The sequence below is a fragment of the Apis laboriosa genome, unplaced genomic scaffold, assembly GCF_014066325.1.
Source record: "Apis laboriosa isolate Shangri-la unplaced genomic scaffold, ASM1406632v1 scaffold11_cov152, whole genome shotgun sequence".
Lineage (NCBI taxonomy): Eukaryota > Metazoa > Arthropoda > Insecta > Hymenoptera > Apidae > Apis > Apis laboriosa.
The window spans coordinates 2,796,458-2,822,368 of record NW_025221020.1 but is presented as its reverse complement, the minus strand read 5'-3'; the positions used below and the strand labels follow the sequence as shown (position 1 = coordinate 2,822,368).

Genomic DNA, 25,911 nt, shown 5'->3' with positions numbered 1-25,911 from the left:
TGTTAACTTTGATCTGTCAAGTTTGATAGATATTTAACAACTATAATATGATAATATGATTTTTATTAATATCTAAAAATGATTACATATTTTTTTTTTTTTTTTTTTTTTNTTTTTTTTTTTTTTTTTTTTTTTGCATTTTCCACAATATCATTCTTTAATATATATAATTTTAAATTAGATATCTTGAATAAATAAAAACTTCATATTTTATTTTAAAAAATGCATTTTTTTATAAATACAAAATATTAATTTAAAAAATAGAATTAATTAACTTAATTAAAAAAAGTTATCTTTATAGAATAAATAAATATTTTTGTTTCAAAGTATATTATAATTTTAATATATAATTTTATTTATCCAAGATGTCAAAAAATTATTAATATAATTTATCAAAATCACAAATAATTATGTAAACTGATAAACAACATATATATAAAATATTAATTAGAATCATTACTCTGTTGTTAAAACAAAACATGTTTGCTTCTATCCACAAATTCGCCAAAATTCGCCAAAATTGTACATATATGTACCTAGACAGTACTATTAAAAAATTTTAGAAAAATTCATATATTTATTTGTAAGAAATAAGAATTTACTTAAATTGTCTATCAAATGGAAAAAATTCTTTAAAAAAATTTAAATTTATTTGCTTTGCAAAAAATATTCTAGAATCTATGAGATGAATATTTATAATACTCAGTTTTTATACTAAAAATCATTACATTAAAAAATAAACTAATAATAAATTAAATTTTGATGTGATTAATAACTTTTAGCATGTATTATGAATTAATTATGTTTTAATACTCGATATAAATTGCTTTAGTATTTTTTAGTTTTTAATTTCTGTTTATGTAGCATAATTCATTATTTTATTTATATATTATTATAAATTAGAGCAATAATCTAAGACTAATTGTATTAAAAATAAATCTTTAAATGTATCGCATATGCTTTGAAGCTGTATAATTGGCAACAGTATTACAATAATATATATATATAAACATACAAATATATACTTATATTTCATATTTCTTCAACCAAATATTTTATACAGATTTTAACATATAAAAATATTATATTTAATTATATTTGGCATATTAAAATATAGTATTTAAGAATAATATATTTATGAAATATTTATGAAAATACAAATTGAGTTTTTGTGCTTCAAATAATCATAATGTTATTTCTTAAATATAAATACAATGTCACATTAATATACGTATATCTATCGTACATATTACTTGAAGCATCCATATGAAATTAAAGTTATTTAATTTAAAAGAAATAATATAATTTTTTTTAATTTAATAACATTTAATATGAAAATTCATTATATCAATAATTTAGTATTTAAGATAAAATTACTGAAAATTACTCTCAATTTAATATTGTGTTAGTAAAGGTCGGAATATTTTTGAAAATGTCAACTATATTGCGCGTTGTGCGCACGCAAAGCATGCAGCATGCGCACAGAACGACGCGCGACGACTGTATGCGGTCGCTTGCATGCCGCTGCCCATATAAGGTAATTTCCCCACGTCCTTTACTATGATTGGTTGGTATGACCGGCAGATCACATCGATGATTAATTTCTACAAATTGTATATCATTGCTCTTTCAATGACTTGTATAAGTATTTTATGATATTAAGAAATTGATTGATTAATCTTATTTCTAAGATAACTTAAGAAAAAATCGTATTCTAAATGAGATTAAATATTGTATAAATACCGGCATGACCGCATCACACAACGCTTGCGCATTAAAATAATTCTACCGGTTACAAAATAAAATTTAGGCTTGCATGTATTTAATTCGTTGATTTGCAGTAAAAAAGAAGATAGTATTCAAAATATACAATTTATTAGTGAATTTTTCTAAAGAAAGTATTCGTATAATCAATTATGAATTTTTGTTAGTCAATGATCAACCAATCAAGACAAAGTTAATAAGAGTGCGCGCGCGCAGGCGTAGGGATACAGGATTCGCAGAAAGCTAGCTAAGAGAGGAGACTCCCTTCCCGTTCGTTCGTGAGCCGCGACCCCCGCGACTGGACACTGCGCCTATCCAGTTCCACCAGACCAAGGCTCTCGTGAAAGTGTAGGTTAAAGTGCTTGTTTACGTGATTCTTCTCACCGGCTACTACATCACGAAATGGTAAATATTATACTGTGCATGTATTTATATCTCAAAAAATGTCAATGATCCTTTGGAAACTGATACAAAGCTTACTTTGTGGTTATGGCCGAAGCAGACGCGCCGGTCGCCATTTCTGTCCCGGCAATACGCCGCGAGAACGACTTTCTTCTTTTGGCTACACCAATCAACTGATATCATTTATACTGTAGTTGTTTGAAATCATCTGTGTTATTAATTTTCATAGTTTTAATAATGAACAAACAAAATTAAAACTTCTGATGTAGGTGCATTTTTACGTGCCATTCGCGATTCCTTGTTTCCAGGAAACGGATGATTCATTTCCAGTTTCGTGATACAACAGTCAGACTCAAAGAGCAACTGTGATCGATATCGAGAAAAAATTATATATCGTTGATAAGTAAAAAGTTGCAATTATATTGTAATACATCGTCGCATAGTAATGGTTTCGGTGAATTCTTTTTCAGTTGTATTTAATTAGAAGGAAAGAAGAAACTTGTTTCTCCAGTAGAAAGATGTTTTCCCGCTAATCTAACATTTTTGACGGTTAGTCTTCTTATTTTTTTCTATATACATGTTTTAATTTAATAAATTGTTAAAATTATATTATTTTAATTTCTTCACAATATTAAAATAATCATTTGAAAATAAAATTTCATATATAAATTTTAATAATGTTGTGCAAATAAGAATCTTCTCTTTGTTTCCTATGCTATATTGATTTACTATTTGACATTGATTTCATTGAATGCTATGAAATTCATTTAAATATTGTTATTATGGTATAATTTTATTCTGAGTTCAAACATTTCTCAAATTTTCATTATAATTGCCAAAAATTTATATAACGAATATAGGTTATGCCAGATTTAAATTTCATACCAATCTTCATATATGATGTTGAAATATTGAACTCTATTATCGATCAGCAACAGTTTTAATTTGCATTTAACTTTTTAAATTCCTATATTATTACATTTTATTTTTTTGATAATTACTATAAATTTACAAAAAAAAATTTTTTAAATTTATATGTAATAAAAATTTTACATTTATAGAAAATGAAAACATATAAATGAAAAATACAATGTGTATGCAATTTAAAAATGAATTACTTATATTATCAAATTTCATTTTTGTATTATCTAAAGTGCTATTTATTAATTGTGATTATATTCTATTACTAGAAATTATTTAATTGTTTAATTGTTAAAAGACATAATTAATAAATCATAATTTTCATAAGCTTTTTTTTTTTTATTAATTAAGAATTCATGTTTGTAGAATGATTTGTTTTGTGAACGATGTATTTATCGAAGTTCCGGAAGAATTCATTAAGTAGTCGTGTTTCGTTTCCGGCAAATTGGCGACAGAGAATTAACCATGTGAAACTGGCACAAGTAGTAGTAACTACCGTTCTCTGAATACATTTTAAATATTTATGCTAGCTACCAATAGACGCTGTATCCTTGGTAATGAAGAGTTGAGTTTCCTTGCGAAACTAACCCTCCCCCTCTCTTTTGCTTTGAGGATGACAGTGAACTACAAGAGTATGGTAGAGAGGGAAAAATTCAATGAGCCTGTAAGGAGGTCGGTTCTTGCAGGCCAGTGACTCTCAGTTCACTGACGCCTTCGTTAAACGTGATGAATACGCTGATTATCTTCAGCAATGCGAGAATTAATTTTCTTTATTATTTTAATTCATAATAATCTAACATTTTCTCTTTCTTATCAACAATTAAAACATTGATATTGATTAAAAATTTTAATTTTTCATTTTATTTTTTTCTATATAAAATCTTTGTGAGAAAAATATTTATCATTAAAAATGAAAGAAATTATAATTAGAAATTAAAATTATTGAATATATTATTGAAGATAGTACAATAAAAAATTGAAAACAGCTATATAATTCTTATCGAAATTTTATATATTTTCAAATGGTATTTCATTTTTCTTTAATAAAAGTTGAATATTTACTGACTTCTAATATTTTCGTACTACAATAATATAATATAAAATGATATAAATATCGCATATGTAAACGAACTGTAACGAATAATCGACAGTTAAACAACCGACTATGTCGCTCCTCATCGGTGAATCATCTTCCGTTTGACCTTGTGCCACACACAAGAGACGTTTACAACAACGCCCTAGAGGGAGCCAAGTCTGGCCCTAACCGGCATCCCCTGTCGTGCCAGAATATCGACCGAGGAATTGCATCCTCCATCCACTGGCTATCCTCCAACCATGTTACACTTTTCGTTAGACCTTTCTACACCCCAATAGATCCTTACGTTCATTATACCAAATAAATAAAAGCTTTAATTATTTATTTAAAAATTCAAATGATCATCAATTAAGAAAAACGATTTAATTTTACAAACATTATCTTTAAACAATATTTTTTGTTTATATTTTAATAATACGGTCATTTTCATATGTAAAAATCGTATCGATTTCATATATAAAATTCATATGTTATAAGTAATAATATGAAATAAATTTAGTTAAAATATATTGTGATATTGTAAATATAAAATAAATTTAGTTGAATAATTTTAAGTTAAATCGTTATCATAAATAATTAAGATTATTTATTTTAGTAAATAACTAAGTTTAAGCAAATACATAGGAATTGTATACGTGGTCTGGCAAAGTATCTGTTTTATCTTCAAATATCGAATTACGTTTTACTCGACTAATTTTAGCGATCTTGCAATTTCTTGTTTATAGTCGTGAACCTGTTTGTTTTGTCACGATTCCTTGCATTCGTCGCAAGATAACCTAAAATTTTTCACAATTTGAATAGATTTTCGAATTAAAAACGTTTATCCAAAAACTCTTTCAGAAATAACTATTTTACTTCGAACTTTTAGTCTGTGCATGCCGCCCATCTGTATCGTTATCTCTTTTCCTTTCTTTCTCTCCCTCCCTCTTTTCTCTTTCCCTTCCTTCTTTTTTCCTTTTTTCATTCTTTTGCCTTTTTCTATTTTACTGCCTTCACCTATTCTACTGCCTTCACCAGAATCTATCCGGGTGTCATGTCATGGTCGTATTTCACAAATTTCCACAGAGTGGAAGAAACAGGCAGTCGGGCAGACCTCCGTATCGTGTGGCACGTGCCGAGAGCAAGGGATAACTTTAGAAATGGACGTCGGATCTCTTTTAGCATCGAATTCGTGCGTGGGAAGACTTTATTTCGGTACGTCCCCTACGTTTGCCCGCGAAATAAGCTTAAACGGCCAGACTAACATGACGCGCATAGTACTGATAGTACCGATACTGGCACGATCTCATCATTAGTCAAACACTTAGTCATATATGGCAATGCAGAAAGATGTCCGACGCTCGTAATCTGTGTTCACACGATGCTAAAAGAAAAAATTACTTATCTAAAAGAATGGTATTGTAGAGATAGGTAGGGAAGTTGTTGAAAAGTAAATTACTGATAATATACAATCAACGAAACGAACAGCGAATGCAATTTCAATCGAACGCTTATAATTAATTTTCAATTATATGGTATTCAAATTATTATTGGATTTTTTAATTTTAAATAAAATAATCTAACAAAATTTAAAATTCTAATAACATTTCATATTAGTTATACATGTAATAAGGATACGTATCATAAACTACATAAAGAGTTACAAGTTTCTTGTCACCGCTATCAATTTCAACGAGTACGATTGAGTTTTATAAACAATTTTTTTATCAGACTCTTATGCAATCTTGTGACTCATTATTACATTTGATTCGTCTTTATGATATCAACGATTGCGATTGTTATTTCGATAAATTTTCATTTATTGAAAATTATTTGTTGTAATTTAAAAAAAAAATAATTTATTAATGAAGAAATAATAATTAAATGTTTAATAAATATTAATAGATGCCTGTTTGTTTGTTTAGGCATCTGGAGTAACAGTGGCTGACGTTTGTAAGACAACGTACGAAGAGATTAAAAAAGACAAAAAGCATCGATATGTAATCTTTTATATTAAAGATGAGAAACAAATTGATGTTGAAGTCATTGGACCTCGTGATGCAGCATATGATGCCTTCCTTGAAGATTTGCAAAAAGGTGGTAGCGGAGAATGTCGCTATGGCCTCTTCGATTTTGAATACACTCATCAATGTCAGGGAACTTCTGAGGTAGTATTTTTTAATATTACTGGAAATATTAAAAATTATTAATAGATGTTAAAATACAGGTTATTTATTTAGACTTATTATTTTTCTAGGCTTCCAAGAAACAAAAATTGTTCTTGATGTCGTGGTGTCCTGACACGGCCAAAGTTAAGAAGAAGATGTTGTACTCTAGTTCTTTTGATGCTTTGAAAAAGTCCTTAGTTGGTGTGCAAAAATATATACAGGCAACAGATCTATCAGAGGCTTCTGAAGAAGCTGTTGAAGAAAAGCTCCGAGCCACTGACAGGAATTAGGAGTATTTAAGCAAATCCAAAATTATTAATATTATTGAGAGAAATCAAGTGAAAAACAGTACGCAAATTCCCTTCCCCAAAATAATGCTCTGTACCGTCGTTGCATCGAACGTTCACGTTTTTACACATTTTTCACGTTTAAACGAAAACGATTATTAAGTATTTGTGCTACATGTATTAGTCATTGGGGAGCGTAAACATTAGCAGAAAAGAACATAAAAGGAACAAAAAATATATAAAGAAAAAAACACTTTTCATACTGCGAACGTTGTGTGAATCTGTCTGATATAATATTAATATTATACTATTATTATAATTATAAGATACTTGTAAAAGAATAACAATTTACAACCAGTCAGGCAGTAAGAATGAAAGCATTACATTTTTGTCATCGGCTGTATAATGTTTAAATTAAATTCATTTCATAATGACTTCTCGTGAAATCCCGTTAGTAAGTCCCATATTTTCCTGATGTTGTGTGAAATTCAATTGTTTGGTTTGTTGTAAAAGAAAAGGTAATTAGTAATATCGTTTGTATGATAAGTGAATTAATCGTTTTATATATGAAATAAAATTTGCTTTTCTATTATTTTCTATAATTCTTTATATTGAATTTAAATACAAAAAACTTCTCAAATCATTTTTATAATTATCATTATTAATATTTTTATATTTTTCGGATTATTTAATATACAAATTACATTATTACAATTATTAGAATTTTTGAATTTATATAATTAAATTCATTATTTTTTTTGTTAAATTATTGAGATTTTTAATCTTTATATTATATGATTTAATGGTATTAATAAATCTTGGTTGATATATTTTTTTTTCTATATGTATATTATTTATAAAAAAAAACAATATAAAAACATTATATATTTCTAATTTTGACATTTATTGATCGTATAGAAATAAATTTGAATATTATCGATTTCTTTAATCTACCAGCTTTGAAATTCGATGTCGGAATATGGAATCATGAAATATATCTTTTTTGTATATTAATATAGTAAATAAATATGCATAACAATTTTATAAAATATGTTAGTTCCTAATAGTCTTAATTAAAATATAAATACTATTGTTTTATAATTTTTCTATATAGAAATTTATTTTTCAGTTTTGAATTATTACAACAATAATATTATATATATAATAGTTATTCAAATTGAATTTTGAAATATTATTTTTAAAAACTTTGTTTTTATTCTATTGTAATTTAATAAAAAATTATATTTTATATTTTTCCTCATTTTATTTTTGTTATATTATATATATATATATATATATATATACTAGATATAGTACATTTTATAATATTTTTATTTACATCCTGAATGCAAGTACATTGGTAGTATGTTTTTGATAAAAAAACAATATTACATTTATAATTATATTATAGTTTTTCACAAATGTAAATTTTTGTTTATATAGGTATATATAAAATTGAAATTTAATTCATATGCATAGAAAAAGATAATTATCAAAAAGTTCTGATATATATATATATATATATGCTATAGATTATATATTAGATAGATTATATATTAAATATATATTATTAAATTTTTATTTCTAAGATATTAATTTAATATTTGATAATATTTAAAATAAATATTTAAATACTAATATTATTAATTATAATAGTGTATAAACATAATATAATTAAAAATTTATTAAATCAATTAATTTCATATTTAACTAATATTAATCATTAAAATAAATCTAGAAAATACAAATTTTGTTATCGTCGTGTCTGTTCTATAGACGTGACGTGGTTTATGGTATCTAAAGGCGTGCACTGTAATTTTGACATAAATTGCCGAAATATGAAATAGTAATTGGAATGTTAAAATGTTTGATAAAATATTATTCTTATATATAATACGATAAAAAAAATATGATTTAATTACTGTAATATTTTCTGTAATTATATTAATTTTGTAAGAAGGTAAATTGATATGTCATATAACATATTTATTATGATAACATAATATTAATTTTATATATGTTCACTTTCACAATATTAATAAAATAATATATGTAGTTTATCATTAATAATAATTATGCATATAATATAATTTTATATGAAAGATTATAGATTATGTATAGTTATTTATGTGATTATTATTAATTTTTATATTATTAATTAATAAAAAATTAATAAAAAAATTATCTATATTACTTATAATTTAATTTATAAAATTATATAAATACTTGTTTAATAATATAAATTAAATATAATTTTATATAAATATAGCATATATTTACAATGACAACACCTATGTGTGAAGATGGTGGAACTTTACGAGAATGGGCACCTCTTGCTCTGCTTCTTCAACAAATACCTGCTAAAATTCAAACTGGACTTTTTACACATAATATTAACTTTACTTGTATTGATGCAGTGCCTGAATTTATAGCTATTGGAACTAATTATGGATTAGTATATTGGTTTGATAGAGAAAAGCAAGATTTACAAAGACTTCGATGTGAGGTAACATACATAATATACCTATTCTTAATTAATTAATGATTTTATATTTAAGACATTTTTGTTTTTATAGAATGTTAATTCAAAAATTACATGTATCCAAGTAATATCAACTGTGGACTATATGGTTGCTGCTGGTAATGAACATGGAGTGGTAACTGTATTTCAAATACCTAAAAATCCTCCAGATTCATTACCAGATAGTTTGAAACCAAAACAGAAGAAACAGGTAGAAAGATATAGCATAAGTGGTTTACATAATAGTGCTGTAACAACAGTTGAATGGTCTAAGAATGGTATGAAATTATTTAGTGGAGATCAAGATGGTTTAGTTGTACTTACTGAAATTGATTTTTATATGGTATGTAATTAATATTAATGTTATTTTTATATGGTATGTAATACATGAAATAATATAATTTTGTTTATTATTTTTTATATCTTTCTCTTATAAATATTTTGTAGCATTTATCAAAATCATCAGAATTGTTAAATGAAAAATATACAGTAGTACAGTTAAGTTATCAACAAGGTTTATTACTAGTTTCTACAACATTACGTACAATATTGGTAAATAGAAATGAGAATGGAAAAGTAACACAAGTTGGTCAGAAAGAACGTAAAACGTTAGTAAAAAAAGATTGAATTAATATAAAATATTTAATGAATTATTATTATTATTATTATTATAAATGAAAAAAAATAAATAATATATATATATATATTTTAGATTGGGTAAATTAGGTGCTGTATTTGGTTGTAAACAAAATTATGTACAAGATTTAATAATATATGCAAGTAGGCCTGGATTACGTCTATGGCAAGCTGATAAAACTGGGACTGTCCTAAAAACACTTATTTTTAAGGATGCTGTTCGATCTGGACATACAGAAGTAGAACTTTTAAATCCAGCACCAGAAAGTTGTAAAAAAAATCGTGGTGAACCTACATTTGGTGTTATTTTACCTTTTTGTGATGATTTATTAGTTACATATAGTGATGATATTATATATGTAGTAAATCCACAAACTATTGCTATAACATCCATTGTCACAGATTTACGTCGTGTTACTGACGTTGCTTGTACTAAAGATGAAATATTTATATTGGAAGGAGAAAGGAACATAATACGTATTGCATATTATCCTGAAACTAATATGTTTTCATCAGGTAGATTTTGATTAAATATTTCTTTAATGTGTTATTAAAATTTTAAAAATTAATTTTTATTAATTATTATTTTTAGAAGTAAAAGATACATTAGATTCATTATCATCATTTGCTGAAATTAGTAAACCAGTTACAAATGGTATATTAGAATTGACTTCAAAATTAATGGAAAGCACAATAGTGCCTGCAATTCCTTTTCACAAAATTAATCCAACTAATATCATTCAATCTGTGGGGTAAAGTATTTAAATAGAAAATAAAAATGAATTTATTTTGTATTAATAAATAACATTTAAATTATATATCTAAAATTATTACTTTTTAGAATTGTACCAATGGTTACTGTTGGTACTGATATAACTTCAGTTACAAATGCAGAAGAAGCTGTTGAAGTACCAGCAATATCGATTAATTTAAATTCTTCATTAATAACAGATAGTAATAGAATAACAGAATATAACGATGTTTCTAAAAGAAAAAGCGATCAAAATGAAAAACATAATGATAGAAGACAAATATTCCAAAAAATTAGTCAACAAGAATTTGAAGATGTTGTATTTACTCCAGAAAGAAAAATTAAAAAATCACGTAATAGATTAATAAATGGAAATGGAAATTGTTCATCTTTATCTGATATTGATTGTGATTTGTCTGCTTTCAAAGACAAAATAAATGCTAATGATGCAAAGACAACACATTCTTCTTTATTAACACTTAATGTTGATGACGAATTCATATTAAAAACTGAAAGAAATCTGGAATCAATTCAACGTGATGTAGAAAATAAAGAAAAACTTTTAGCTGATGTTTTGGATTTTGATTTATCAAAGTATATGAGCAGCAGTCAAATTACTACTACTAATTCTAATATATCTCAATCAATTGATACAATTACATATATAGATTGTAAAATACATTCCAATTCCTTCACAGAAGAAAAAAATGTGCAAAATGAATATAATGAACATAGTGATCATACAGAAACTGAATCTGGAGATGAAGATGTCAGTTATCGTACTGAATTAAAAAAGTTAGAAGATTTAGGTGAATGTAGAAAAAAGCTTCTACAAGATAAATTAAATGAACCCTTACAACAAAATAATTATGTTGATGGAAGGAAAATGTTACATTCAACAGGTATGAATAAATATGAATTAGAAATTTAAGTCTATAGCAAGAATAATAAAATTATTCTTGAAAAACATTTATTTTTAGTTGTACCAAATGAGTTTATAATATCAACTACACTTGAGGAAGAAGATTGGGTTTTAGTTAAAAGTGATGTACCTCCAGTTGCAATGTAGAATTCAATTGAAAAGAAACTAATTTATTATAGATATTACTTCAATTTTTATGCATAATTTTTTATGTTTTATGCAGATGTATTTTCGATTTACTTTTGCACATCTAACTGAATTGTTTTATAATTAGAATAAAAATAATCATATATATGCATTTTTATATACAAAATTAAAACTTTAAATAGATAATATATTTTCTAGTCTTATTTTAGAGCAATTTATTTTGTTTTAATTTTAAGCAAAAAATTAGAAAATGTTCAATGAATATTAAATAGTAATTTGGGTGATATATGCATATTTTATTGGGTATTGTTATTTATTTTATGAAAATTTTTTAAAAATATAAAAAAATTTGTAACAAAAAAATTATAAAATCAATTTTTTAAATAATTTATTATTATTGTTTTGTGTATGTACGCGTTTACATATATTATTACACATTGAAAAATAATATGTGAATATATCTTTATGTGCAATAATTAATATCATTTACAACATTCCATTTAAAATTTTTATGAAAGGCAATAAAGTCATCAGTTCTGTTATTTGACAATATATGTATTGATTATATTCAAACATAATGCTAATAGAAATTGTTGCAGATATGTTATATATTATTTTATAAAATGTAACAATATTTAAGAGTTATCTTTTAAATTCATTTGCAAATGCATATATGAACATTGTAAGTACTTAACATTTAAAATAAAAATATTTTCCAAATGATATTCAAAGTTTTATTTTATTATTATGTAATTTTATTAAAAAAATTTCATTTTTATTTATTATTATTATATAAAAAAATATAAAAATTGCTTTTATTTATGGTTTAATATAAGAAAAAACAAACTTTTCTAATAGGAATAAAGATATGGAATAATTTATTGTTTAATGATACACATTATTCATAAATTACTCTATATGAATACTTTAACTTTGCTCATTTTACTGAATGTTATAAAAAGTAATCACAATGTTTCAGCAATAATATCAGAATATTTTTTTATTTTACTAGCAACACTCATATCTATATATTTATCACCTATTGATATAATCATACCTCCCATAATGGAAGGATCAACTTTTGCACTAAGCATAATAGATTGACCTTTACTTAAAAATCCTTTCAAAGCTGTTTGAAGCTTAGATGTCATTTCAGCATCAAGAGGTTTTGCAGTTATTACTTCACAAGGAACTTCACCTCTAGTAGCAGCCATTAATAATTTAAATGTATTAATTACATTATTAATTTGTGAAAGTCGACCATTTTCTGCTAATAAAGCTAATAAATTTATTGTTTCACTTTTCAGACTAATTTTTCCTCCAATTGATTTAAGTCCTTCTACTTTTTCTTTTCTTTTTATTGCTGGATTTTTTACAAATTCATTTAATTTTTTATCTTGCTTCATAAGATCCTAACAAATAAAAATTTTTATTAATAATTTTAATTAAAATTAAATATAGCATTTATTACATTATTTATTATACATACTTGAAATTTAAGAAGATCTTTTTCAATATTATTTAATGTTTTTTGTTTTGAACCTGCTGAATAAAGTGCTGTAGCATATCGTCCTCCTACTCCAAATACTTGAATCGGAGGCTAAAAAAAAACCAATAAAATAACATTTTTCATTATTGAAAACGAAATTAGCAGATAATATTTTAAAAAATCTCTAAAAATAATTATAATTTATTAAATATCTATTTTTTACATACATATTTACATACATATATTTCTTTTGTAGTTACATAATTTTATAATTTTTTAAAAAAATACCTTAACCAATTGTTGAGCAGCAATACTACTGGAAAGTGATCGCACCTAATAAATAATAATATAATATAAGTTTTTTTTTATTAATTTGATATGTATAATATTTTTTAAACTCAATGTTTTCATTCAATAATTGAATTATACAGTTTATTTTATTATCGATAATTCAATTCATTTATATTTTTTTTAAATTTTAAGATTCATAATTAAATTATATTACTTACAATTATTTTACTAAAAGACATTGTCATATATTTCCAACAGCACGTATTAAAATCCGAAATGAAATACTACAAGTCCACCATTATATAACATGACTATTTCACAGATGTGTAAGTATATATATTTCTCATTTTAATAGCGACATCTCTAGAGGGAGCAATTTATAAGTTTTAAGATTTTATTTATAATAATTAATGTGAAATTGTACTTACAATTTATTATTATATTTACAAATTATTAACAAATGAATTATTAATCCTAACTTCAATTATAATTTCAGATTTATTTTTATGCATGCTACAAGTTTTGATCACCATTTTATAAATGCGCGCCATATATTTTTTTGCAAGAGGGCAATAGTATATTATTATACTTTGAGAAATAAATATAAACTAATTTAAATGAAAATTCGATAAATATATATATATATATATATATATATATATATATATATGAAAAGTGCTTACATAATTAAAATTTATTGATCTCAATATTTTTATCTTATATCTTAAATAAGTAAGTAATAAGTTATATTAAATATTTGTTTTATTTTTCACATATATATATATATATATATATATATATATGTATCTATAAATATTAATTGGAAGATTTTTCTTTCTGTCAAGATTAAACAATCTTTAATTTCTAATGATTTACTTATTTATTTTCCACATATGATATAATGTACAATGAAACTATTTATCGGTAAAGAAATTAGACGAAAAATTTTTTTTTTTTCTTTGCACCGCCAAATAAAAATTCAAAGATTCATTAAATAGATAATGTTCTTATGAATAATTACATTAATAATAATAATATTAATATTCAATTTTGCATATAATTTTTTATAGCATCATGAATTTTAGTTTTTTTTTTTACATATGTATGTTCTAATTCAATATTCTATTCATATATTTAAATATTTAATTATTTTCAATAGAGCGATTATAGTATTTTTTATAAATATTTTTTTTTTGCACAATATTTATACAAATAATAAAATATTTCATTAACAATATATAAACCATATACATAAAAATTTATATATATATGTGTGTGTTTTTAATATTTATACATATAATAATACATATAATAATATATTTAACATTAAAATAAATTGCATATAGAATCGCATCGCCAATTTGCTAATAAAAGATGATAAATAAATGAAATATTTTGTCATATTAATTTATAAATAAGAATCTTATAATGATAATGAAAAATATAAGATTTTTGACAATAGAATATTTTTTAAAAGTTTAATATGATTAAAATTTTAAAATAGTAGAAATGATTTTAATTAAATCACTTTCATTGCATACAATTGATACGTTGGTCCACTATTGAAATAATCAACATCCAATTCAATTGGCATTTATTTCCCTATTATCCGATGTGATTTTTATATCGATTTTTATTCCGATTTTTATATCGATCAGCAATAAATTTGAGCTTGTTCATCACAGTTCGGATTTTAAATAATAATCATACGAATACAAATGATAACACCATATCTATAATGATTGTTTTTACATTGACTTTTCCTTTTTTTAGATATTAAATATCATTTCATGGTAATGGTGCTGATCGAAGAACAAGAGAGAATGTAATAAAATTCATCAAGAAATCGATCTTAGTCGTTTTACGATCATCGATTACCGATATGAGACAAATTGCATCGTAAGTTTAAGTTAGATTTCTTACTATTATTATACTATAAACAATTCCGCAATAAATGAAATTCCTTTATAAAAATATGTTTGAATATTTTTCTATATTAAGAAGTTTGTACTTATTATTAAATGGTTTGTATTATTAACTAAATAAAATCTCAGTATTAGGTTTCTTATCATCTAATCGACTAATTATAAGAATGTTTCGTTTCATGATTGCAAAACATAGCGAGAATTTCTCTTTATTTATGACTTATTCTTAAAATTTAAAACAGAAAATTTAACACAGGAGGAAATTAATAAAAATCTTTTGCAACAAAATTTTTTGTAAAGAAATTTGGCGGGCAAATATGTTTAGTAATTAAACGTAATTTGTTCTTGCTGCGCAACAAAAAAGATTCAAAGCTCCGCAAAAGTAGGACGATTGTCTGGTAGTTCTAGTAGGTCTATTATGAGTTTGGTTCCATCGGTGTATCCGTCTACCGTTGGTACGATTACTCCAACTTGCCGCATTTTGTAAAGCCGTGTACTTTTCTGCAAATGAAATTCAAAAAAAATGTTCTTAGTTAGGTAAGCTTTATAAACCAAATATACAGCCAAGTCAATGGCATTTCAACCAAGGAATTATTTAATGAAAGAAGAAGTAAAAAGAGTGATATTATTCAGTGGAAGCTCGAGTCAATATACTCTTCTAATTTAAGAAATTCTCCATAAACTTTTTCTAACAAATTAAAACAAATAGTACTAAATAGTAATAATGGATAATTTCTTTACATAATCTAACAAAATCTTTTTTTTACGACTCTACTAAAACTTTTCATTACTTATTTGATCGTCATATATCGATTTTTTTAATATATGATTTTCAATGAATAGCACGAATCGATATTGAAATGTTTTTCTATTCGTAATTTTCAAAAGAATTTTTTTTCACTATCTTATTTCAAAATATATTATTTTTAATGGGAAAAATATATAAGAAATGTTATACTTTTATATCCTAAAAATTTATTTCATAATTATATGAAATAAAAATATAAAAAAAAGATTTGTCAAACGAATTGTAATGTGAGCTTCTTACATAAAACATATATTATTATTAATCTAATAATTTTACTTTACATAGTATAAAATAATACGGAAAATTGCACAAGTTCACATGATGTTTCAATGAAAAAGCGATTTAATTCCTCTATGGTTGCTATGATCGCAATAAATTGCGATATCTAAATGCTCATTGAGATTTGAGATCACGTTTGATCCTTTGCATCATTACGATAAAATCACGAATGATATCATCGATTATTGGCAACAAAGAATATTCCGTGAATTTAAAAAAGTTTAGTTTGGTTTTTTCCAGTTGTAACTTAAATTAATTTATCAACGAATTATCGTCATAATTTTTCATTACATAATTTTGTAATGAAATATTTTATATTACCACACCAATATTTTTTATTTTATTTTGACTATACTATACATCATATTTTTTCCAAATATCTATAGTCGTAATATGAATATGAAAATGAATTCCACTCGTCCTTGACCTCAAGAATTGCATTTCACAGTTGACGTTACGTGTACATATTAATTTTATCGCGACAAACAGAAGATTTGGGAAGAAAAATTGAATAAAGAACGATTAGTTCATGGCAAGGTTTGCACAAGATTCTTTCGTGGTTCGAATTGCTTTATCGGCTCGTGATTCGACATATTTCCCTCTTTATCTTTGATTTTCCCACCCTTTTTCCGCGCCCAGCGGATTCTCGTTTCCTCTCGTGAAGAACGCAGGAACAGTTTCCATCTATCCTTGACCCGAGCTCTGTTTAATGTTAAATACTCGCATATCTTTCATATATTTTCGCGTTAATGCACTTGTTTATATGTTTCCATATATCATATTGATCAAATTCCCAAAATGATCGAACGTCTTTCGAGGATTATTAAAAATATTATTCGACGTTTTTATTTCGACAATATCTTGTATAAATACTACAAATAAGTAAATATATTTACTTTCGGAATAAACCGTGCGTCTCTTTTTATTCGCGCTTCGCTTCCTTCCAGCTCGGTCCTCTCTCGTCGTTTTGCATCGTTTCCCCGACGAATTCTCTCGACACGCCATGTGCACACCGCTACTCGACCTGTCCTTTCTCGAAATTCTACCTACGAATACAACAATTCCACTCATTTCTCTTACTTTCCCTTGGAGACAGTGGTGCGATCTTTCTCGAGCGTGAATTTCCCGTTCGTAACACACGGCGAAGGAAATCCGTGTTTCGAATCGACCTTGACCTCTTTCTCGTTCAATGTCAAATATCCCATCTCTCTCTCTCTCTCTCTCTCTCTCTCTCTCTCTCTCTCTCTCTCTCTCTCTCTCTCTCTTCCTCTTGTCTCTCTCTAACTATATCGTTATTCCCCTGATAAGCAAGCGAAGTTTCGAATTGACGTTTAGGGGATCGAGGATCGTGGTACATGTGGTGATTTTCGTGCTATCTTCCTCCCTCCTCCTCTTCCTCGATGGACTACGGGGACATGGCATCTGAATTCGCTTATTATATCGATAGATAATTAAGGTCGCCGTGTACTAACTGAGCTGAGAAGTGAACCATCGCCTGATAACTCTAGTAGCGAGCTCTATCCTGGAGGAAGGTAATACGTTTGTTCCTTATATAGAATCAATGGAAGCTGGCGAGCGCGACGAGGTAAGACGCGATGAAAGAGACGAATAGAGAGAAAGGGAGAATTGTTCTCCTTTGAAATCCAGACCTTGGCCTCTGGAGTAACCCGATTAGAGACGGTTGAATAGATAGGTCGGGAGAGAGTAGTAGAATAGGAAGAAAGATGGCCAGAGAAAGAAAGGTCAACGAAGCAAGGGGAGATATATGTATATCGGAGTGGCAAATAGAATAATCAAGAGTTCAAGTAGAAACCGAATCGGATTAACCGTCGTGGAAAATTTATGTTTCGAGGAAAATCGAGTACGATTCGAAAGTGGCTTAATTTTCTACCGTTTATACGAAAATTTAATTTCTCCAATTGAGAAATCCTACTCGAGGCAAGAACTTTTACACTAACGATGTAAATTCGATCATTTTGTGAAAATCGGGTCAAAATATAGAGGACATCGAGTTGTGATTCGTTGAGAAATAAAATTGTAAGAGGTAGACGATAGGAAATGGAAAGATATGGTGGAAGGGATAGAAGAGAAAAAAATGACAGTACCTATATCGCCACTTGATTGAGGCATAAACTCTTGCAGTTCGTTGATCAAACCACGAATTTCTTCCGAATCTTTCTGGATACTGCACAATTCTTCCTCGTAGAAATCTGGTGTGATTTGCTTACAGAGAACTATTTGTGAGATCACATTGCCGATGTTGGACGGGCCGGATCGAGTTTCTGAAACCAGAGAGAGAAAGATTTATGCTGATCGTTACTATGAATACTATTGATTTCTTCAGAAAATTGACATATATACTTTAACGTATATTCTTTCGATGATATTTTTAATTTAAAATACGGATGTTGTTTAACGTAGCAGAATTATTGTAAATGAATTTATAAGGCGGCAAAATTTTTCGTTAATTAAAATGTTTGATTCCTAAGATAAAATATTTATAGGAGTCAAAATTACCGTAATACTCCGTCATGTCCATCGGCACGATGCGGATGAGGTTCTTACTTTTGCAAAGCTCGCGCAGAAACAATTGCGCGACATAAAAGAGAAGCATCAAATTTGGACTGTCTACAGGGATTCCGATATCCGTAGTTCTGAAAGCAAAACCCATTCCCAGACCTATTACTTTTTTATCATCGAAGTTTTCTCGTTAGGCATTTCGTCGTCTACTTTTTTCCTTCTTTAATTATTACACTTTCTTTTTCCTTTTATTCCTTCATCTCTCCACCTTTCCTGCCAATAATTTCGCATTCATTCTACGTTTTATGTCGAACTAATTACTCTTCTTATCTTAAATCGTGATTATCGACATTTATAAGAATTTGAAACACGATAAAATTCAATAAAACGTAAAATTTCGAATAAGATCCAAGGATTTTGATTTATTTCGAATTATTTTATCACGATTCAAGTTAAATTTGTTATATTAAAGACTTACCTTAAGACCCCTTTTTATTACCTCGAATATAAAACGTTTATATCGTTCTCGTAAATGCGTCGTGAAACCGAGTAATTCATTTTGTAACGAGGCTGTTTTGTGTCGATTTGCGGCCAAATGAGGAATTTCCCCCCTCTCCCCCCTTTTTTTTCATCGTGAAAAGGAAAGACGAAGCGCGAGATCGTAGAATCATAATGAAGTGCGTCGGCGTCACACGTAAAACAAACCACGAAGGTTTAACCAAGTCGGCGGAGAGGAAAAGTTTCCTTTGGCTTTTTTTAATTTTGTAATCGTCACGTTGGAGGCCAGAGAGCTCGAACGACAATACTTTGGCTTCGTGAAAAGCTTCTTGCGTGACACTTTCGTCTATACTATTTTTATAAATAATGCATACACACGCACATTTCAAAAGTAATTAAAATTAAATAAAAAGTAATTACGCACACGGATAAAATATTTTTTTATTACGATATTTATGAAGTTTCATAGAAATAGTAATAGCCTTTTATGAAGCTCTTTTTTTCAGCTTTGCAAATGGTTTCCTCGTGTTTCTTGGCTAACTTCTACTCGAGACCCATAATTTTAAGTATCGCAAAAATCTAATAAATCAGGCGAAGGAGGGAAATAATTTCTTTCTCTCCAATGGTTGATCATTTATACGTATTATTTCGCGTTAGAGTTGTCTTGCACGCGGTTTATACTACTTATCTCAATTCCAGCCTCGCGGTCTTACGGAAACTTTCTCATATTCAAGAATTATAGCGAATATGAATGAACGATTATCAGAATGAACTTGATATTTGCTATATTTCTTTGTCGGTGTTCCGTCAAAAATTGGCAAAAATAATCTTCAATTCGTCAGAATTTTCAAAAAGGAACAAGGAATGGATACAAATGATAATTTAAATTAGAATATATTTATTATACAGGATATTAAATTATTTAAAATTGAATAATTTATGCAGAGTTTGTGACCCGTTTTGATTGTTGGTATTAAAATAGATTTTTATATAAGCATTTGAATGGAAAATTGTTCATCAAAGAGGTGAATGAAATCGGGAAAAGAATAGTATTCACGATTCATAATAATTTTTATAAAAGAAAAAAAAATAAAGAAAGACAAATGTTTCTGTGCTGTCGCGTTTCGTGTAATCGATACAGAAGTCGCGTGATTTTGCAAGATATGTTGCACGAGATCCTCTATTACGACGCACGTATTGGAAAAGTTGTTTGCATGATCAAACATTCAGGATATTCTTAAGCGTTTCGTCGTACGTATTAATGTTTTTGTAATAAAGATATCGAATAGGATTTTTATTTAATCATTATTGTACATATTTCTTCTCTTTTCTTTTTTTCAAATCTATACATAAATTTATTCAATATTTCGATAATTATATGCGTTTAATTTTCATGAAATGATTGTTTAAGCAACGTTTAAATCACAATTAGAGTGTGTTTGACGTTTAAAACGTAACAGAAATTATGCAACGATGTGTTGGAAGCGAAGAGAGAGAGAGAGAGAGAGAGAGAGAGAGAGAGAGAGAGAGAGAGAGAGAAATAGAGAAGCAAGTCTTGTATACTTACACGCAGGACTGCACCGTAATTAAACAATTATATAATGAATAACATGTAAAAATAAATGAATATGTAATATCCGATAATTTGAAGATAAGAATTGAACTAAATAAAAATAACTCATTACAAATACGAGAAAAACGATTTTCGTTTAATTAACAATTCGTCAACAATCGAGTTTTTATTTATTAAAAAAATAGATCGGGATAGATCTTTTTCAGACACTGGAAATTTTGTGAAAAAAAAAAATAATTAGAAAATTTCAATTATGATTTATCTATCTGATTATGATATAATTAATTATTAATTAATGAGAAAGTAGAAGAGGAAGAAATTCATGAAACATTTAACTTTTCATTAAAACAGACAAACTCATGGAAAGAAATTCAAAAGTGACGTCTAAGAATCTTTAAAGAGTGGTCGATGGTCGACGGTCATCGTTCGTTTTTCCCTTTACCTTTTTTTCTTAGAAAAACCAATTCCGTAGAATCGATAACATTCTTTGCAGCACACTTCAAAGTAATAGAAACTCTCGTGATGCTATTATTTCACTCTTTCCTTTATCTGATCCTGGTGATATTTTTCTATGATGCTCTGTTTGATAACGACTAGGTGTAACAATAATTAACTAATAATTCTCCTTATATCCTTATCGTTACGAAATTAAAGACGATTCAAAACGTGATAAGATTACATAATTGTAATTGTGCAAATGCGAACGGCTCGATTTCGAAAAAATCGTTCAATCAAAATCGTTTGTTAAAAGATTGATAATTTTGACGAACAAAGTTGACGACGATAAGTCCGATAAATTGTACGCCAGGGATACGTAGGGATACCAATAACTTTTATTTAAAGATTTTCTTGGAAACGATGCATTTCCAAGTATCGTCGTAGAAAATCTTTGATTATCTCGCATCAGGAAACTAACAACATATATGTTCACGATCGTTGGCTGGGTGGCTGGCTTCTATCATAGCAATCTATTTATCGTGTTAATTGGAATCCCATTAACCGGAAGCAATTCGAGTTCGCTCTGCGCGATGTCTTCGTTTAATGGTTGATTCCGAATAATTGACATAAACTGGTTAATCAATCGTTCGGTTTCCCCTTTCCCTTTTTTTTATTTTCTTTTGACTTATCCTTCAATTTCTGACCTCTCCTCTCTGCTCCCTAATTAGCAAGTTTAATGGCTTGTCGATACGGCAGTTGCTCCATGAAAATTTTATACGATTTGAGATACCGTGTCAAGGACGGTGAAAAAATTGTTTTTCTTTGCTTTTCTTTTATATTTTGGAAAAAAGAGCGGGAAAGAGATAAAGAAGAAAGGGAAAATCTACTAGCAAAAGTTTGTGCCATACCTTCGTACTTGTGGCAGTATAAGCTGGGACGTGTGTCTACACGTTTCTACGCAATTTCGTCTCAATCTTCGAATTTTTTCTCGAAGTTCCGGACAGTCTCGTGGTTGACCGATGTTTATCAGCAAATCGCGGTATTGCGCCACTTGGCTGTTGATCTCTTGAATTTGCTGCGAAATAAAACGCGCTATTAACCCCGTTTCCCCGATGTTTAACGTTAAAGTAAGCGCACCGATCACAATGCATAGAACGTGCTTCGATTTAGTCGCAAAGCGGAAATTAAGCTTTCCAGGATCATAAACCGAGCAATTTGTTACGCGACTCACGATTATTACACGATAAACGTAATAAAACGATTTACTGTTCGAACTGTTTTATACGAAACCAGTAATACAATTACTGCAATTTATCGTGGTAAAAGGAAAATATATATTATTGGAATAATACACTTATCATCGAATCTAATCCGGTTAACTGTACGCCGTAAATGTAATAATGAAGATATAACGTTAAATTACCGAAAGAACAGCCTTCTCCGTTTTCTCGCTCTTGTCATCTTGAGTTTGCATTTGAGATTGGCTTCGGCTATGAGTATAGGTCTGAATGTTGCTGACCGACGGTATTGGCGATTCCGTCATTATTGCGCTTTAAGGAGCACCGTTTGATTGCCAATAGCCACGAGGCAATTAACAATATAGTTAAACGATAGTTTGCAAATGCTGCAATGCTTTATGCTATACGTGACCATTAAAGGGACACCGAAAATACCAGTTTAATTTACACTTCCAACCATCGATAATTAACACATGCGTTTTGTTTGTTCATTGTTAATTCATGGATACGATTCAATGTGTTATCAGTTACAAGGAATTATCAGTCGCGAATATTATTAACATTTATCAATATTTTGAGATAACGATATTCCTCTGAGCAAGGAAAATTAGTTTTATATCGATATGTAATTTCATCAAGTTTCCCCTTTATTGTTTTTTTTTTTCATTCAACGTCGATTTTGAGCAAACAACGATTCGAAAACGATCAGATATATGAATATTTTACACTAAACAATATTAAATGCCATGATAAATTAGATCTTCCATGGAGAGAGAAAGAGAGAGAGAAAGAGAGAGATAACGATAGAGAAAGAGAGAGAGATCTTGTTAGTCTGAGAACATGGAGTGAACAGCATTCACGTGATCCATCTAGTTGAGATGCAACCGCACGAACAGCTGATTGAGAGCCGCGAACACAATGCTTCTCCGTGTATCGGGCCCGACTACGATTCGCTTTTGTCTTGTTCCCACGTAAATGATCGAAAAGATATTACTTCAGGCACACTCCACCATAACACGGATATAAGGAAACCGGTGGCAGTAGATCAAACGATTTAATCGAAGAAGTCCAACTCCAACGATGATTGAATTACAAAGTTGGAATTCCAGAGACGATGAATTATTGTTCGCGATGAGGCATTTCGCGCCAATGAATTGACCGAAGCGTTCTCGATATAAATCTGGTAAAAGTGAAGGTGGTGCTGCCGGTATTGGGATTCGTGTGTCGTTCGATCTGACCCTTCTGTTCCCCTCGACGACGGATTCATCTTTTTCTCTTTATGGAGATTCACGTGAAACGGGGCGCATCGGACGACGCGTTCTCGTGAGAGGAAACGACCGAGTCGCATGCGTTTCTTCTTGTCGAAAAAACGTTCGACGTTCTCCGTGACATTGTTTATCGAGTTTGGTCGAACGATATGCGCGCCGTGCCAGCACACGCGACAAACTGAAACGTGGGTTTTGCTCTCGAGCTCTTTCACTGCCGCGATTCCCACTTTGAGGGCGCATGTCTGACTCGGTCTGTCATTCTACTACTCGCGTGTATTTATTCCTCTCTCTCTCTTTCTCTCTCTTGTTGCATTTATACACGCGTGTGTATATATGTAGCTATGTGTTGAACGTGTGTTATACGGAATTTCGGAACATTTAATAGATAAAAACAAATAAAATATTTACAACGTATGTACGTACGTAAGTTTTTAATATTAAATAATATTTAATATAGTTTAATAATCATCGATCTTCTCTATTCGGGTTTTATAATTAAAATAAAATAAGTAAAATATTTACAACGTATGTAAAAGTTCTTAATGTCATTTATGTAAAATTTTACACGATTAAATACTCTCCTATTCATCCTCGATAATTTAATAATCATCAATCTTTCCTATTCAGTTTTTATGAAACTACTTTTTTTGTTCTTCTCTTTTGAATGTCTTTTATTTTCTTTTTCTTTTACATTCACAATGCGGAGAAAACTAAATGCGGTGCAATAGGAAATGATAACGTGAAAGATTACATTGTATCTTCTTGTACGATACGAAACGAGAAGAAAGCCGACTTTTATGGAGAAAAGCGAAATCTTTGGCCGAAAGAAGAGGCTAATATAGTATCCGAACAAGGTCGTAAAATATAACTGAAAGACAGTATTAATGCTTCTGTCCTTTCGATATCTCTTTGTGCGGACGTGTATTCTTTAGAAAGCTATGAAAATTCGTACGAATTTACAATTTCAAAAATATCTTATTTTCTCTCTATTAATATCGTAATATCTGGCAAACGGATTTTCAACATTCTGGACAAATGTTTAATTAAAAGGAGTTGTGAATTGTATTCTCAAGATTCTATTCTATGTAGGAAGTAATTACCGAGGGAATTCGCAAATCATTAGCAAAAGGAGTTTTGCATGCCACGGTAGATGTAGAAGCATTGAAATAAATACAGATGTTTACGTGTTAAAAAATACATTACATTGTTGTTCAACATATTTATATTAATATTAAAATTAAATTTTTCAATTTTTTTAAAACTATATATTCAATTATTGTCTACTTTTTTATTTGTTCTCAATCGATAAAATGCACCGTTAAAGTAATTAAAGTCTAACGTAAACAAATTCTTCGTCACAGATTATTTGCCCGACCTTTTTCGCATTATTCTATTATGCTTTTAAAAATCTCTTAATCAGTATATGTATTTATAAGTTATTCAAATATCAAAAATCATCTAGATTTTCCAAAAGTTCATAAATTTGTAAAAATCAATATATAAATTGTATATTTCACATTGTATTATTCATTTCATTCGATATACATTTTTACGGAATATAATAGCGAGATAAACCTATGGGTAGATTCACAACAGAATTTTCAACAGAATTGTTATATGGAAGGTAGAATAGCAGAAGAGAGCTTTGAACTGTTTCTCGAGGATCGTTTCTTCACGGCTGACTTATTCGATACTATACTACTGCGGTCTTTACATTCGTTAAAGATACACAGAAAAAGAAGATACGATACGATACAAATATCGCGGACAAAATATACGTCATTATCAAGTTTCGAACGTAGAATCGTATAAATCGATTCATTTCTATTTAGGTCTATGAATTCCATTTTTCTTTTGTCGAAATTTTAAGCGAATAGAATAAAGAAATAAAAGAAAGTCGAAAGAGAGAGAGAAAGAAAAATTAAACGTAAAGAGATGAACAACGATGAAATAAAATTTTAATGACACGTGATTTCCGTAATGTCAACGC

The 25,911-nt window shown here is 28.0% G+C and overlaps 4 protein-coding genes across 4 annotated transcripts; 2 read left to right on the top strand and 2 right to left on the bottom strand.

The window, feature by feature from the left end:
• The first annotated feature begins 1,785 nt into the window (after positions 1 to 1,785).
• LOC122720160 (cofilin/actin-depolymerizing factor homolog) lies at positions 1,786 to 7,209 on the top strand. The gene is made up of 3 exons (XM_043946685.1): positions 1,786 to 2,169; positions 6,088 to 6,330; positions 6,420 to 7,209. Exons 1-3 carry the CDS (start codon positions 2,167 to 2,169, stop codon positions 6,618 to 6,620), a joined length of 447 nt encoding a protein of 148 aa, XP_043802620.1. The 5' UTR covers positions 1,786 to 2,166; the 3' UTR covers positions 6,621 to 7,209.
• A 1,197-nt stretch (positions 7,210 to 8,406) lies between these two features.
• On the top strand, positions 8,407 to 11,821 carry LOC122718208 (WD repeat-containing protein CG11141). Its single transcript, XM_043943057.1, has 8 exons — positions 8,407 to 8,577; positions 8,887 to 9,123; positions 9,194 to 9,481; positions 9,586 to 9,746; positions 9,851 to 10,290; positions 10,367 to 10,526; positions 10,616 to 11,427; positions 11,506 to 11,821. The coding sequence occupies exons 2-8, from the start codon at positions 8,899 to 8,901 to the stop codon at positions 11,592 to 11,594; spliced, it is 2,175 nt and encodes a 724-aa protein (XP_043798992.1). The 5' UTR covers positions 8,407 to 8,577; positions 8,887 to 8,898; the 3' UTR covers positions 11,595 to 11,821.
• Positions 11,822 to 12,446: 625 nt separating this feature from the next.
• On the bottom strand, positions 12,447 to 13,694 carry LOC122718120 (ATP synthase subunit O, mitochondrial). The gene is made up of 4 exons (XM_043942840.1): positions 13,593 to 13,694; positions 13,372 to 13,416; positions 13,084 to 13,194; positions 12,447 to 13,006 (listed from the first exon to the last, which is right to left on the bottom strand). The coding sequence occupies exons 1-4, from the start codon at positions 13,617 to 13,619 to the stop codon at positions 12,560 to 12,562; spliced, it is 630 nt and encodes a 209-aa protein (XP_043798775.1). The 5' UTR covers positions 13,620 to 13,694; the 3' UTR covers positions 12,447 to 12,559.
• A 1,575-nt stretch (positions 13,695 to 15,269) lies between these two features.
• LOC122719049 (regulator of G-protein signaling 7-binding protein A-like) lies at positions 15,270 to 22,958 on the bottom strand. The gene is made up of 5 exons (XM_043944577.1): positions 22,839 to 22,958; positions 22,324 to 22,490; positions 18,904 to 19,040; positions 18,492 to 18,668; positions 15,270 to 15,800 (listed from the first exon to the last, which is right to left on the bottom strand). The coding sequence occupies exons 1-5, from the start codon at positions 22,956 to 22,958 to the stop codon at positions 15,628 to 15,630; spliced, it is 774 nt and encodes a 257-aa protein (XP_043800512.1). The 3' UTR covers positions 15,270 to 15,627.
• Positions 22,959 to 25,911: the final 2,953 nt, after the last annotated feature.